General features: G+C 50.6%; 2 protein-coding genes across 5 annotated transcripts in view; both read left to right on the top strand.

Moving 5' to 3' along the window:
- sycp3 (synaptonemal complex protein 3) overlaps positions 1 to 8,068 on the top strand; it is a 9,279-nt gene extending 1,211 nt beyond the window's left edge. Inside the window, exons 4-8 of the mRNA XM_061775135.1 lie at positions 3,550 to 3,667; positions 3,750 to 3,849; positions 4,272 to 4,370; positions 7,552 to 7,656; positions 7,736 to 8,068. Of these exons, the coding sequence (XP_061631119.1) occupies positions 3,550 to 3,667; positions 3,750 to 3,849; positions 4,272 to 4,370; positions 7,552 to 7,656; positions 7,736 to 7,789 (476 nt within the window). The 3' untranslated portion in view covers positions 7,790 to 8,068. The remainder of the gene's footprint in view (positions 1 to 3,549; positions 3,668 to 3,749; positions 3,850 to 4,271; positions 4,371 to 7,551; positions 7,657 to 7,735) is intronic.
- Positions 8,069 to 8,558: 490 nt separating this feature from the next.
- On the top strand, positions 8,559 to 14,713 carry si:ch211-59o9.10 (uncharacterized protein LOC561841 homolog). Of its 4 annotated transcripts, none has more exons than XM_061775134.1 (9): positions 8,598 to 8,695; positions 9,975 to 10,032; positions 10,739 to 11,009; positions 11,970 to 12,064; positions 12,132 to 12,203; positions 13,240 to 13,311; positions 13,391 to 13,503; positions 13,568 to 13,667; positions 14,587 to 14,713. In XM_061775134.1, exons 1-9 carry the CDS (start codon positions 8,613 to 8,615, stop codon positions 14,632 to 14,634), a joined length of 912 nt encoding a protein of 303 aa, XP_061631118.1. In that variant the 5' UTR covers positions 8,598 to 8,612; the 3' UTR covers positions 14,635 to 14,713. The 4 variants fall into 4 exon arrangements, with proteins under 4 accessions (XP_061631115.1, XP_061631118.1, XP_061631117.1 ...); XM_061775133.1 differs by lacking the exon at positions 8,598 to 8,695 and adding exons at positions 9,075 to 9,394; positions 9,595 to 9,708 and having other exon boundaries at positions 11,970 to 12,203; XM_061775132.1 differs by lacking the exon at positions 8,598 to 8,695 and adding exons at positions 9,080 to 9,398; positions 9,595 to 9,708 and having other exon boundaries at positions 11,970 to 12,203.
- The last annotated feature ends 372 nt before the right edge of the window (positions 14,714 to 15,085 follow it).

The raw sequence follows: 15,085 nt of genomic DNA, 5'->3' as shown, positions 1-15,085 counted from the left end.
GGGGTACTTCCTTTTTCACGCAAGGCCAAGTAACTTTGAATCGTTTTTTTTACCTTAATAAATGAAAGCGCCGTTAAAAAAAACTGCATTTTATATTCACTTGTTATATTTGTCTATTTAAATGCAGCCCTATGGGGGGCACAAGTCAGTGCAAACTGTAGGCCGGTCCCAAGCCCGGATAAATGCAGAGGGTTGCGTCAGGAAGGGCATCCGGCTTAAAACCTTGCCAAACAAATATGAGCGTTCATCCAAAGAATTCCATACCGGATCGGTCGTGGCCCGGGTTAACAACGTCCGCCACCGGCGCCGTCAACCTACAGGGCGCTGTTGGAAATTCAGCTACTGTGGGTCGAAGTCGAAGTCAAAGAAGAAGAAGAAGAAGAGGTGGAAAGCGGGTTCTTCGGCAGAAAGAGAAGAGGAAAACACAGAGCCTAGAACTGAATGTGGGGACTTTGAATGTTGGGACTATGACAGGAAAATCTCGGGAGTTGGTTGACATGATGATTCGGAGAAAGGTTGATATATTGTGTGTCCAGGAGACCAGGTGGAAAGGCAGTAAGGCTAGAAGTTTAGGGGGAGGGTTTAAATTATTTTACCATGGTGTAGATGGGAAGAGAAATGGAGTCGGGGTTATTTTAAAAGAAGAGTTGGCTAAGAATGTCTTGGAGGTGAAAAGAGTATCAGATCGAGTGATGAGGCTGAAATTTGAAATTGAGGGTGTTATGTGTAATGTGATTAGTGGCTATGCCCCACAGGTAGGATGTGACCTAGAGGTGAAAGAGAAATTCTGGAAGGAGCTAGATGATGTAGTTCTGAGCATCCCAGACAGAGAGAGAGTCGTAATTGGTGCAGATTGTAATGGACATGTTGGTGAAGGTAATAAGGGTGATGAAGAAGTGATGGGTAAGTACGGTATCCAGGAAAGGAACTTGGAGGGACAGATGGTGGTAGACTTTGCAACAAGGATGCAAATGGCTGTAGTGAACACTTTTTTCCAGAAGAGGCACGAACATAGGGTGACCTACAAGAGCGGAGGTAGAAGCACACAGGTGGATTACATCTTGTGCAGACGATGTAATCTGAAGGAGGTTACCAACTGTAAGGTAGTGGTAGGGGAGAGTGTGGCTAGACAGCATAGGATGGTGGTGTGTAAGATGACTCTGGTGGTGGGGAGGAAAATTAGGAAGACAAAGGCAGAGAAGAGAACCATGTGGTGGAAGCTGAGACAGGACGAGTGTTGTGCAGCTTTTCGGGAAGAGGTGATACAGGCTCTCGGTGGACGGGAAGAGCTTCCAGAAGACTGGACCACTGCAGCCAAGGTGATCAGAGAAGCAGGCAGGAGAGTACTTGGTGTCTCTTCTGGCAGGAAAGGAGAGAAGGAGACTTGGTGGTGGAACCTCACCGTACAGGAAATCATACAAGGAAAACGGTTAGCTAAGAAGAAGTGGGACACTGAGAGGACCGAGGAGAGGCGAAAGGAATACATTGAGATGCGACACAGGGCAAAGGTAGAGGTGGCAAAGGCCAAACAAGAGGCATATGATGACATGTATGGCAGGTTGGACACTAAAGAAGGAGAAAAGGATCTATACAGGCTGGCCAGACAGAGGGATAGAGATGGGAAGGATGTGCAGCAGGTTAGGGTGATTAAGGATAGAGATGCAAATATGTTGACTGGTGCCAGCAGTGTGCTAGGTAGATGGAAAGAATACTTCGAGGAGTTGATGAATGAGGAAAATGATAGAGAAGGGAGAGTAGAAGAGGCAAGTGTGGTGGACCAGGAAGTGGCAATGATTAGTAAGGGGGAAGTTAGAAAGGCATTAAAGAGAATGAAAAATGGAAAGGCAGTTGGTCCTGATGACATTCCTGTGGAGGTATGGAAGCATCTAGGAGAGGTGGCTGTGGAGTTTTTGACCAGCTTGTTCAATAGAATTCTAGTGCGTGAGAAGATGCCTGAGGAATGGAGGAAAAGTGTACTGGTGCCCATTTTTAAGAACAAAGGTGATGTGCAGAGCTGTGGCAACGAGAGAGGAATAAAGTTGATGAGCCACACAATGAAGTTATGGGAAAGAGTAGTGGAGGCTAGACTCAGGACAGAAGTGAGTATTTGCGAGCAACAGTATGGTTTCATGCCTAGAAAGAGTACCACAGATGCATTATTTGCCTTGAGGATGTTGATGGAAAAGTACAGAGAAGGTCAGAAGGAGCTACATTGTGTCTTTGTAGATCTAGAGAAAGCCTATGACAGAGTACCCAGAGAGGAACTGTGGTACTGCATGCGGAAGTCTGGAGTGGCAGAGAAGTATGTTAGAATAATACAGGACATGTACGAGGGCAGCAGAACAGCGGTGAGGTGTGCTGTCGGTGTGACAGAAGAATTTAAGGTGGACGTGGGACTGCATCAGGGATCAGCCCTGAGCCCCTTCCTTTTTGCAGTGGTGATGGATAGGCTGACAGATGAGGTTAGACTGGAATCCCCGTGGACCATGATGTTTGCAGATGACATTGTGATCTGCAGTGAAAGCAGGGAGCAGCTGGAGGAACAGTTAGAAAGATGGAGGCATGCACTGGAAAGAAGAGGAATGAAGATTAGCCGAAGTAAAACAGAATATATGTGCATGAATGAGAGGGGTGGTGGGGGAAGAATGAGGCTACAGGGAGAAGAAATGGCAAGGGTAGAGGACTTTAAATACTTGGGGTCAACCGTCCAGAGCAATGGTGAGTGTGGTCAGGAAGTGAAGAAACGGGTCCAAGCAGGTTGGAACGGGTGGAGGAAGGTGTCAGGTGTGTTATGTGACAGAAGAGTCTCTGCTCGGATGAAGGGCAAAGTTTATAAAACAGTGGTGAGGCCAGCCATGATGTATGGATTAGAGACAGTGGCGCTGAAGAGAAAACAGGAAGCAGAGCTGGAGGTGGCGGAAATGAAGATGTTGAGGTTCGCTCTCGGAGTGACCGGGTTGGATAAAATTAGAAATGAGCTCATCAGAGGGACAGCCAAGGTTCGATGTTTTGGAGACAAAGTTAGAGAGAGCAGACTTCAATGGTTTGGACACGTCCAGAGGAGAGAGAGTGAGTATATTGGTAGAAGGATGATGAGGATGGAGCTGCCAGGCAAGAGAGCTAGAGGAAGACCAAAGAGAAGGTTGATGGATGTCGTGAGGGAAGACATGATGGCAGTTGGTGTTCGAGAGGAGGATGCAGGAGATAGGCTTTCATGGAAAAGGATGACGCGCTGTGGCGACCCCTAACGGGACAAGCCGAAAGGAAAAGAAGAAGAAGAAGAAGATATTTGTCTATTTACATTTGTTTGATCTCAAACAAAATGGGGAAACTATGCAAAAATATAAGAATTTAAGAATGAGACCAATCATTTTTCACACCACTGTATTCTGAATTTTGACTGGTTTGGTTTTGTGAACTATTTCAAGCTGGACACTTCTGAGCATTTATAATCAATAATAATGATGTGAATGTCCTTCCTCCCTGTGTGTGTGTGTGTGTGTGTGTGTGTGTGTTTGTTTCTTCCACTTTGTGTGTCAATGAGTGTAGCTGACATCAACAAAGTGATGCTCACCAAGCGCAAGCGTCTGGAAAGTCTGACCAAGACTTACATGAACGGAGGGCAGCAGAAAATGGAGCAACTTTGGAACAACTACCACAAGCAGAGGTACGGTGCCGCCGAGGGACGAACGATGAGACGTACGCGCGCCCATCTTTTGCCCTTGTCCTGCTGGCGTGCGTGTGCGCAGGCAGAAGATGACGCAGGACTGTTCTCAGCAGTTGTCGTCGGTTCTGCAGCAGTGGCGGCTGGAAGCTCAGCAAATGGAGGAGCAGGAGGAGAAGCTCAATGTGGGAACGCGCACACTCCAAACGCATGCACGCTCGGGACACACACGCACGCACGCACGCACACGAAACACACGGGGCTGTCGCTCGGTTGGGAGGAGCGGGTCGTCCAGTGTTGTTGTTATTTATCCAGGTGTTGTCTTGGCTTACCGTGCCTTTTTGCACCTCCCTTTCTTCTTGTGTTACCTGTGTCATTTAGCATTTTTACACACGACTTAATTGCTGAGTTTATTTGTGTTTGGATTACTTGGGTTGTTCCCAACATCTGGTTACATTTTCAGGTCCATAGCACCTTTGGAAGTATATTTAGTGACGTGTTAAATACTTATTTCAGCCGCTGTATGTTGTGTTTTACAACGATACTTAACTATATTCCGAATTTATCACGTGACTGTGGATGACGGTGTGTGTGGGTCTGTGTTCAGAATCTGATGCGCCAGCAGCAGAAGGTGGTCCAGCAGACCAAAGTTCTTCAGAACCAGAAACTGGAATCCATCCAAGAGCTGTTCAAGCACTTCGTCAAGGTTCAAACAGCAAACCATCAGCCTTCCACTTGTGACTTCTTGTTTTCATTCTCAAGATTCGTTTTGTCTTTGTCAGTCAACAGAGGACGCGTCACTTGTTCAAGTCAAGTGTAATTGTGTCCGATGGTCAGCGGGGGGGGGATCTCCACTTCCTTACACCCAGATGTTTCATTCATTTGTTAGCCATTCAACGCTTCTTTCAGAAACTAAAACCATAGCATGAAACAGCTCCTTTGTTTAAAAATAAAATTAGTTCACCTGGTAGAAAACATCAAAAAGTCAATTGTGTAGAGTGTAGAATGGGTTCCATTTTATGATTCAATCCAGCAAGCAGCAAGGAAGGAAAAAAGTCATTTTGTGGGTCTCGGTTGGCCGAAGGCTCCAAAGTGATCAATGTCTGTTTATTTTTCGTATGGTGGTGCCTTGCGATATGAGTTTAATTCATTCTGTTACCACGTCATACCTCAAAACACCCATCTCTCAAATCGTCTTTCCCCACCGAAAGGAATGGAGATGCAATTGATCCGTTTCATTCCCCAAAAATCACCCATTTATTTATTATTATTTTTTTTTTTAAATCATTTAAATTCCACTTAACAGTGTTGTAGTGTATTAAAAACAGTTTGAACATTTGAACATTCCCGCAGGCCAAAAAGGCCCGATAGGACTCCTCCTTCAGCTTGACGGTGCTGGGATTGCCGCCACGACAGGCACCGACCACCTTACGGCCACAGCTCCGGTCGGCCGCCTCGGCAACAGAGGCGCAAAGCATGGTCCGCTCGGACTCTATGTCATCCGCCTCCCGCGGAACACGAGCAAAGTTCTGTCGGAGGTGGGAGTTGAAACTCCTTCTGACAGGGGATTCTGCCAGACGTTCCCAGCAGACCCTCACAATACGCTTGGGCCTGCCACGTCGGACCGGCATCTTCCCCCACCATCGGAGCCGACTCACCGCCAGGTGGTGATCGGTTGACAGCTCCGGCCTTCTCTTCACCAGAGTGTCCGATGACACGACCACAAAGTCGATCATCCAACGGCGACCTAGGGTGTCCTGGTGCCAAGTGCACCTGTGGACACCCTTATGCTTGAACATGGTGTTCGTTATGGACGTTATCCGTGGTGAGCGCAGAAGTCCAATAACAACACCGCTCGGGTTCTGATCGGGGGGGCCGTTCCTCCCGATCACGCCCTTTCAGGTCTCACTGTCATCGCCCACGTGACCATTGAAGTCCCGCAGCAGAACGATGGAGTCCACAGCGGGAGTGCTCTCCAGCGTCCCCTCCAAGGACTCCAAAAAGGGTGGGTACTCTGAACTGCTGTTTGCAGTCAGGACCCGTCCCCCCACCCGAAGGCGGAGGGAAGCTACCCTCTCGTCCACCGGGGTGAACCCCAACGTACAGGCGCCGAGCCGAGAGGCAATAAGTATACCCACACCTGCTCGGCGCCTCTCACTGTGGGCAACTCCAGAGTGGAAGAGAGTCCAACCCTTCTCAAGAGGACCGGTACCAGAGCCCGAACCGTGTGTGGAGGCGAGTCCGACTATATCTAGTCGGAACTTCTCGATCTCACACACCAGCTCGGGCTCCTTCGCTGCCAGGGAGGTGACATTCCACGTCCCTAGAGCCAGCTTCTGTAGCCGGGGATCGGATCGCCGAGGTCCCCGCCTTCGGCCGCCGCCCGGCTCGCGCTGCACCCGACCCCTATGGCCCCTCCCACAGGTGGTGAGTCCACGGGAAGGGGGACCCACGTTACCCTTTCTGGCTGTGCCCGGCCGGGCCCCGTGGGTACAGGCGGGCCACCGGGCGCTCGCCTTCGAGCCCCACCTCCAGGCCTGGCTCCAGACGGGGGCCCCGGTGACCCGCGTCCGGGCAAGGGAAACCTCGATCCATTCCTATTTGTCATCGTAGGAGTCTTTTAGCCGAGCTTCGTCTGGCCCCTCACCTTGGACCTGTTTGCCATGGGTGACCCTGGCAGGGGCGTGAAGCCCCAGACAACTTAGCTCCTAGGATCATTGGGACACACAAAGCCCTCCGCCACGATAAGGTGACGGCTTCCCGGAGGGGGGTGCTAGAAATGGCCAAGCTATTATTACTGAGTAACTCGCAATTTCGGCCAATAGCCATAGATGGCGCTCGTTGGTTGTATAGTGGGCTAGGGCAGACTCATGCTGACGTCAGCGCGACCCAGTTTCAGGCCCCAGCCAACTGAGATGTTGGAAAGGAGCAATTCACTACAAAATTGTTCTCAGTTGTCGCACACAATTTCAGCACTTACCTTCAAACATATTTCTTGTATTTAAAAAGAAAACACCAAAATGACTTGAGTTCATCTTTAAGTTAACCTATTAACATTTACCACCAAACATTTTCAATGTTAATCATCAACTAAAAAGTTTGAATTTGAGAAAATACTCCTATTTCCCTATGAAGATCCTTCTTGAGGATTATTATACAAGTCTTAACCTTAACACTTTGACTGTAATTGATAAGAAGATTAATCAGCATTTAATACAGATTACCAATTCAAGCGCTTTTATATTTTGGTGATGGAAAGCGTCACTCCACTTTTTTTCTGTACTTGGTCGACCCTGACAGCAACTAGCGACAGCATCATTAGAGTACATGTTTACAAACAATCAGTCAATATTTCACTGAGATTGAAGGTTGAAAATACAGATTTGTAATTCATATCAATTCATCATAACATTTAGAGGAAAGAGTTTTTATTTGTTGGCTGTAACCAATGTTGTGTTGCTCATACTGTAGAGTATGTAAGTATTTCTTGGGTTTAGTGAATAATGCTGAAGATAAAAAAGTACCCCCCCCCCCCTCCCCAAAAAAAGCACATGCCAAATCACAATATTTGTTCAAAAAAAAAACCTCAGTATTTTCTCACATGGTTCAGCCCAGTCCTTATTGATGACTCGATATTTTTAATCGGGCCACATCCTTCAAAACTTACTGGTTTCCCAGTGACGAGGACTGACTAGGTGTGGCTCAAGGTTTAGCCACTTAAACGCATGTGACGTTCTGGCCAACCGCGCACAGGTGTGGCTAAGAGATTTCGCTACTGTTTAACCACATTGGCTACGAGGGTTCATGACCCAGTGCCAACCCTGTGTCAAAGTTCCAAAGTGGGACACAAATGCTTCACGGGAATCTCGCTGTTCACGTGTGTGCAGAACATGGAGGAGATGGAGAAGAGCCAAGAGGGTGTCCTGCATCAGGCCCAGCAGGAGCTGCGGAAGGAGATGGCCACCATGCAGAAGAAGATCCTCACGGAAACCGTCAGTCCGCTTGGAGTCGTCGCGCTGAAATCAAATCAAGGGAAGCTGTGATTTCATCTTGCGCTTTGTCCTCTCGCAGCAACACCAGGAATTGGCGTCCGTGCGCAAGTCCCTGCAGACCATGTTCTTCTAGGCTCCTCACTTCACCCCATCTTCATCCTCATCTTCTCCTCTCTTGCACATGTTACCGTGGACACGCAATTGTTCTGCGTCGTCGTCTTTTCTTCTCGGCCACGCGTGTTCAGTGTGTCGCTCGTCTCCGGTTCACAGCCGACAAGATTAGCACTTAGGTGTAATTCTTTGTTGGCCTCCAGGCGGCGCTGTTTGCGCTGACTGTTTGGGAAAACAACTGCAAGTTTTAGTTCTGTATTTTGGAATAAAAACAATAAAACCTCCTTTATTGTCATCTTTACACTGCTAACTTTTTAAATCTTTTTTTCAGTGTCAGGGCACATAGACAAGCATTCACGGAAACTCACACTTGAGGAGAATTGAGTCTTCAATGACGCTAATCTCATTTTGGATTGTGGAAAAAACAATTTGAGCGCAGGCAGAACAACAGGAAGTCAGGACTCGAACCTCGGAACTGTGAGCCAGACTTGCTAACCGCTAGCTACTGTACTGCCCACATTTCTTTCAATCAGTATGAGCAAAATAAACGTAGCACCATTTTATTTTTTTAAATTCAATGATATGATACAAAGGCGGCACAGTGGACGACTGGTTAGCGCGTCAGCCTCACAGTTCTGAGGACTGGGGTTCAATCCCCGGCCCCGCCTGTGTGGAGTTTGCGTGTTCTCCCCGCGCCTGCGTGGCTTTTCTCCGGGCACTCCGCTTTCCTCCCACATCCCAAAAACAGGCATGCTAGGTTTTTTGACAACTCTAATTGATTGGCTGGCAACCAGTCGAGGGCGTACCCCGCCTCCTGCCCGATGAGAGCTGGGATAGGCTCCGGCATGCCCGCGACCCTAGTGAGGAGAAGCGGCTCAGAAAATGGATGGACGGATGGATATGATACATACGTCATCACCGTTCGAGAGTAAGTTAGGCGGAACCTTTATGTGGTGTGTTTACTGACGAGCACATTTAGCTGTTGCATATTGTCGAACTCGAACGTGTAGCTTTGGGGTATTCTGCTTTTTTCATTTGAACTGTTCTGTAGTGATGGCGGGATGAAGCTTCGTGAGGCATCGTAACACTTCGCCCATTGGTTCGAGTAAGGATTGTAATGATGATCCATTTCTTTATCCTTAATGGGCACACGAAACCACCTGCTGGCCAAGTGTATAATCACAGGCAACTGTATTTTAGGCCACTTAATGTGTGATGCGTTGCAATATGGTGGTGGTTGTGGTACTTGGGGAAAAAAGTTTGACCAAATATTGTGTCGACGTGAAATAATAAACTCATCGTCATCATTTCCGGCCCCTCCCCCAAATGAAGCACGCCTCTCGGACACGCCCCCTTCATGACTCGTCGCACAACCCGAGCCGTAGCATCACGACAATATTGTTTGTTTGTGTTTGTGAAAGGACAATCAACATGTGAGCGAGGAACATTTGATAACACGAAAGGTTTCGGTAGTTGACGGGCTGACAGCGGAAGTTATCTTTTTACTTCCTGTCTGTTCATGTGCGACAAACGACATTGTTCTTAATTTCTCGACTCCTCTTTTCACTCCTAACACAACAAGAAAATTAACGCTTACGTTCTTCATCACTTGATCCCTTGAACTAGTGTAGGTAAGTATGTCACATTTGTCAGATAGCGTGTTGCTTATTTGGACCGTTCCGTGCTAACGATGCTAGTGGCTAGCACTTCCGGGTTTATTTGAACGTAGCGGGCGGGCTTTTTGTAAAAGCAGCGTCGTCGCGCTCGATGAAATGTCGTATGGTCATGTAAAAAGGTCACCGAGAGTCTGTGTTGTTTGCGTTTTAGTGGATGGGGAATGTTGAAAATGGAGTCGCGCGACTCGAGCGATTCTGAAGACGAGCGAGCGGACCGAGCGTTTCTCCTGGATAAAATGCCGCTCGTCGTCCCGGAGACCCCCAGGTAGCGGCGGGCCCAGCGCGGCCTCGGGTGTCCGTACCGAAGCTTACGACACAGCAGCTCCTCGATTTACGACGCACTTGTCGCGATGACAGTCGGACTTATTTGTTTGAAAATGCCCCAAAACAAAACATGACGTTGGGGACGGCGTTGTCATTTTGTAAACCGAAGGGCCCCTGTGTTCGAGATGGTTGTTTGGATGCGTACAAGTTAAGAGTGCTTGTTGTTTTACTTCTGGCAACTTCTGAGTGCTTGTTGTTTTGCGTCAGCCCGCAGCTCGGCAAGCGCAGACGACGCACACGCCGTGCAGAGGAAGCGTTCAGCCCGGTGAGTCCCAAACGTACTTTCTGCTCATCCTCCAATCCATTTGGATTGCGCTTTCACAACAAAACCTCAACTAATACGAACAATCAAATCCTACCTGACCAAAGGAAAACGTCTTGTAAATTCCAAACGTACAAGAGCGCCCTTCCCATTGGCGCACAGTTTGAGTCCCTCCCGTTGCACGTGTGGCGCGAAGCCGTTCGGAGATGAGAGAGGAGCAACATTCGAGTCTCCGTCGACCGGGATCGGCCGGTCCGCGGAAACCGTAATCTGCCGTGACGGCGCTCGCGTTTGCTACGAGCCCGGTTTGAACGGAACCCGCCGACAGCGGAAAGTTCCCGAACACAAAGATCCTTCCGATTCTCCAGTCTCACTGAGCCAATAAGAAATTTTGAATTTCAAACATTTGTCGAGCGGCAGTACGTGCCCGCCCCCCCGCGCCGATGCCGACTCGGACGGGATTCTTTCGCCCTCCCGAGCCGCCCGGCGTCTACCTTCCGTGCCGCGCGTCCGAGGCGGGAAAACCTCAAGTACGAGGACAAAAGGGCGGGAATACCTCAGCGCGCTAAAGGTTTGGGGCAACCCTGGCTGCCACTGGGAAAATAGTGCCAACGGAACCTCGGAGGGAATACTCGCCGGCCTGCGCGGCACAGATGGAGTTGAAGTGTGAACGCGGCGCCCGCCTGACTTCTGGTGCGCACGTCCGCAGGTGACCGCGCGGCGCGCGGCGGCTGCGGCCCGGCGTCCCGCCGCCGGGCCGTCCAAACGCAGGAAGCTGGCGACGCCGTCGGAGCGACCCGGCCCGGCGCCCACCTCGGCTCCGTTTGCCGTCGACGGCCGGTCGTCGTCCTCCTCCTCGTCGTCGTCGTCTTCGTCTTCGTCTTCGTCGCCCTCCCGCGTGACGACGTGCGACTCGCTGTCCTTCCTGACGGCGGAGGAGAGGAAGTGGCTGAGCGGCGAGCGGGACTCCGCCTCGCTCGGTAAAGTAACGCCGTTACCATGGCGACTGTCGAGTCACTGTTAACTTTGATCTTGCCCTTCAGTTCCAGTTCTAAAAGAAATCTTGTATCCCACGAGATGAACAAAGCATCCATCGGTGTGATGAGCAAAGCTACGGCAGCAACTCGTGGCCTCCGATTCCTATAGAAGCCACGCGACGGCAGCAAAGCACTACTTTTGTCGAAATGAAGTTGGATTGAATATTCTTTCATCCGCTCTTCGGGCGAGAGGCGGGGTGCGCCCTGAACCGGTCGAGTGGAGCACGTAGAGACAAACAAGCATTGGCACTCACCTGCACACCGGCGGGCAATTTAGAGTCTCCAATCAACAACTGCGAGGCGGACGTGGTAGCCGGTCGGCGACTGTGCCGCGCTTCAATATACTTGGCAAGCATTGTTGTCGCGTAGTTGGTTAAAAATAGATTTTGCATTATTAAAGAACAAAACGTGCATGTATATTAGATTTGATGTCCACTTGGGGTCGCCATCCTCTCGCTTTCCACTGTAGTATCTGTGATTTTGTGTGTGTGCCCTCAAAAGTCAACAGTAACGTCCAGCTTCCACGCTACAATTTTTTCTTTGAACAATAGGAGTTATTTGTTGTATCGTTTCAGTCCTTCAACTCACTTAATAATAATAATAATTTTATTTGCCAAGATTTCTTTTTCACGTCAAGAGAAATTCGCTTCCAGTGCTGACGAAGGCCCAATCTGAAAAGAAGACAACCCGAAAAAAGAAGCGGAAAACGTGACACCAGGACGCCAACGTAACCTGTCTGGCTTTGGCCGCCGCATTAGCGTCGAAACAGAAAATAGGCGAATCTTAATTTCCGTCAAAGGCGCGCGAAGGGAAACGCCAACCTGCCAAGAAGTTGGACCGCGATGATGATGATGATGATGATGGTGGTGAAGGCTGCTACAGGAAGTGTGTGTCTGTGCGCAGCGGCGGCGCAGGAAGCGGTCATCGGCGACGACGGCGGCCCGCGGGTTCGCGCGGCGCAGATGGAGGAAGACGAAGCGTTGGCACGAAGCCTGCAGGTGGCGCCCGCCGCCCGCCCGACAGCGGCGTCGCCGCTTGTTAACGACTTCCCGTTTGCGCACGCAGGCTCGCTTCGACCGAGAGGACGCGGAGTCGCATCGTCTTCGTCATCGTACCCTACATCATCTTCATCGCAGGGTGAGTAGAGCACGCGGTCTCCGCCGCGGTGGCGATGTCGTCGTCGTTCTGATGACATCGCGCGATCTTACGTGACTTCTATTCGATCCGTGTGCAAGCGAAGAGCACACCGACGGACAATTTGTTGGTCTTTAATGAGCGTTTTGGGGGCGTGGGAGGGAAGCGTAAAGGGGATGATGCTCGTAAATCGCGCCGACGTCAAACTCGCCCATTTGCGCTCTTCCGTGACGTCGCCGCCGTTGGCTTCGCCGCTCGCTCTGAAAGGCTTTCGCAATATTTTGTCTTCTTTTCTCGCGTTCGTCTTCGCTGACGTCGTCGCCATCTTCTTCCTCTTCGTCTCCTTTTGTCGTACTTGACGACGACTTGCCAGCCGCCGCGTCGTCGCCGCGTATTTCGCGGCCCTCCGATCAAATTCGTCCGCGCCGTCGAGCTTCGCAATCGAACCGGCGGCTAGCGTATATAGCGACAGTATCCGAGTGCGAGGGCTGGCGCGAAAGCAATGGAAGAAGCGCATCTCACAGCCGCCCAAAAATCCTCCAGCATTTTTTGTACTTGAAATACTCGAGACATTCGAGTACTCGTCCAATGCAAATGTTTTGAACATCCATCCATCCATCCGCCCATTTTCTGTCGCGCTTCTCCTCCCCCCGCCGGGTCGCGGGCGTGCCGGAGCCCGTCCCGGCCGCCATCGGGCAGGAGGCGGGGTACGCCCTGAACCGGTCGCCGGCCAATCGCAGGGCACATACAAACACGCAACCATTCGCGCTCACAGTCATGCCGACGGGCAAATTAGAGTTTCCAATTAACGTGCACGCATGTTTTTGGGATGCGGGAGGGAACCGGAGAAAAGCCACGCGGGCGGGGCCGGGGATTGAACCCGGGTCCTCACAACTGCGAGGCAGACGCTCGAACCAGTTGTCCCCACCGCCGTGCCGCCTGTTTTGAACATAAAAAGTGAAATATCAAAAAAGATGAAATGCAAATCTCGCCCGGCCACACAATGAAACCGACCCGAAGCTGTCGTCCTGTCGCCCAGGCCGACCCGCCGGGCCGCCGGCGCAGGGACGCCGCCCCCCCGGCGGACGACTTCTCCGGGGACAACTACGAGGTGAGGACGCCGTCTCGGGTCATGTGACAATATTGCGGAGATTTCCCGGTGACTCGCGGCCCGTCGCGTTTGTCCGTAGGCCCTCCTGGCGTTCGAGGAGCGCCAAGGCGCCGTGGCGCCCAAGAAGCTGACGCAAGCCCACATCCTTCGCTTCCCCGTCAAGCGCTTCCGGGCGAGCGGCGGCGCGGCCACGTGAGTCGGCCGTTCGCGGGCTCGGCCCGCCTTCGCGGTCCTGACCCGACGCTTTGACCGGCAGGTGTCAGATCTGCTTTTGCGACTACGACGACGGCGAGCCGCTGAGGATGCTCCCGTGTTTCCACGACTACCACGCCGGCTGCATCGACCGCTGGCTGCGGGTAAGCCCGGCGGGAAAGGTCGAAGGTCGTCTCCGCTCACGCCGCCGAGAGGGAGGGGCTAGTTTTGGAAAGCGCGCTCGCTTTTGGGGATCTTTGTCGGCCGACCTCTTGTGAACCCCGAAAGCCGTCATTTATTACGCATCCTAAAAATCGATTCTTTCCCGAACGATGGTCTGCATCAGCGGCCGCCTGATCCGATAAAGCCGCTGAGCTGCGCTGCAGATGCAACAATTCGCTGATTATCAAATGAATCCGCAACGATTTGGGGAATCAACTCGAGCGTTTCCAGACTCGAAAATGTCCAAATCTTCCCAATTTGCGACCTCTCAACAGGAAATATTCTCCCGTTCCTGTTGCCCTCCACACTGATTAGCTCGGCGCTTTTCCAAAATAAGACATTTGCCAACCAATCATCAACATTCTTGACACTTTTCCGACCGATCTTGGCCACTGAACCGGGAACTGAATAATCATCCGTTTCTATTTGTGCATTTTCTTTGCTTGTTTTGGAAGGGCCGATTCAAAGTCTTTTCCCTTTTGTCAGCATGACAAACGTTTGTTCGCCTGACGAGTCGACGTCACGAAAGGCGCGGATTTCAAATGTGGATTTATCGGGGGACGTTTTCCCAAGAGGACGCGTTTGTTTTCGCATTATCCCCGAAGAAAAAAAGACTACATTCTATAATGCTTAAAAACGGTTTCAAAGCTTGTTTAGTATCAGGAGAGATCACGCAAAAAGAAAAGAAAAACAAAAAAAACCTCAACTTTTGGATAATGGCCCCCCCCCCCGCCCCCCCCAAGGTGCAAAGGGAGGAAAAAATGGATTTGAGTTTTGTAGAAAATGATTTGAAGAGTCTGTTGCCCCGCCATGGTTGTTATGTTGTTGAAATTCTTCTTGTAATTTGTTTGTTGTTGTCAGGAGAACACCACCTGCCCTATATGCCGAATCAACCTGGCCGACCTCTGACCTCTGTCTTTTATTGCTGTGTTTGTTTCTCGTCTTTTATTCGTTCTTAATAAAAGCCCAACTCTTATTATTCACCTTATTAGACATTGGACTCACATTATTCCTTCATACCGCTTCTCCTCAGGTGAGTAGCGGGCGCGCCGGATCCCTATCGCAGCTAGCTTCGGGCGAGAGCAACACCCTGCACCGGTCGCCAGCCAATCGCAGGGCACATAGAGACAAACAAGCATCGGCACGCATTCACACCTACGGGCAATTTAGAGTCCTCAATTAACCGAGCACGCGTGTTTTGGGGATGTGGGAGGAAACCCACGCAAACTCCACACAGGCCAGGCCGGATCCGGATTTGAACCTGCAACCTCAAACTGTGAGGTCAGTGTTGTCCACTGTTCGCCTAACTAACATTATGAAGTATAAAATCTTTAAAATACAACAGTATGCACTGGATAGC

The sequence above is a fragment of the Phyllopteryx taeniolatus genome, chromosome 5 (genome assembly GCF_024500385.1).
Source record: "Phyllopteryx taeniolatus isolate TA_2022b chromosome 5, UOR_Ptae_1.2, whole genome shotgun sequence".
Lineage (NCBI taxonomy): Eukaryota > Metazoa > Chordata > Actinopteri > Syngnathiformes > Syngnathidae > Phyllopteryx > Phyllopteryx taeniolatus.
Note: the sequence above shows the minus strand (reverse complement) of the source record. Positions and strands in the feature narration are given on the sequence as shown.